We start from the raw sequence: 460 nt of genomic DNA, 5'->3' as shown, positions 1-460 counted from the left end.
GCGCGCGCGTGCGCGGGGATGTGTGTCTGTTTATATTTAGCCAGGTATTTTTTCGTGACTGATTTCCTCAGTTCGATGCATATGTGTTTCTGCAAAGTTAACGTATGACCTATTTCCAAAGCTCTCCCCCCAAAAAGGGGGGGAAAAGGAAGCATGTCATTATTGATCATGGAAGAGAATAATCGAATAGAATCCCCTCATTTATTAAAGCGAGTGAACGTCATTATTTTCCCCTCTCTCTTATCTCCCCTCTTTTTCCCTCCTCCCCCCTCCCCCCCACGCCTATATCGTGCACCAGGCGAATTCTCGGACGCGTGTGTCAAGATTGCGACGCTACGCAAGTTACGGGGCCAGTTCCCCTCGACGCCCCCGGGCACCATGTACCGACGCATCCGCTCGTGGGTCCTGGACGACGACGAGGAAATCCGCTTCCGGGATGTCCCCGTCTTGAAGAAGGTGA

General features: G+C 52.2%; 1 protein-coding gene across 1 annotated transcript in view; it reads left to right on the top strand.

The window, feature by feature from the left end:
• The window catches only part of LOC119592119 (myotubularin-related protein 8-like), a 99,568-nt gene that overhangs the window by 427 nt on the left and 98,681 nt on the right, over positions 1-460 (top strand). The window contains exon 2 of the mRNA XM_037940940.1: positions 299-456. Coding sequence (XP_037796868.1) covers positions 299-456 — 158 coding nt within the window. The remainder of the gene's footprint in view (positions 1-298; positions 457-460) is intronic.

Source organism: Penaeus monodon, chromosome 29 (assembly GCF_015228065.2).
Source record: "Penaeus monodon isolate SGIC_2016 chromosome 29, NSTDA_Pmon_1, whole genome shotgun sequence".
Classification (NCBI taxonomy): domain Eukaryota; kingdom Metazoa; phylum Arthropoda; class Malacostraca; order Decapoda; family Penaeidae; genus Penaeus; species Penaeus monodon.
The sequence above is the reverse complement of the archived record's forward strand: the minus strand, read 5'-3'. Positions and strand labels throughout refer to the sequence as shown.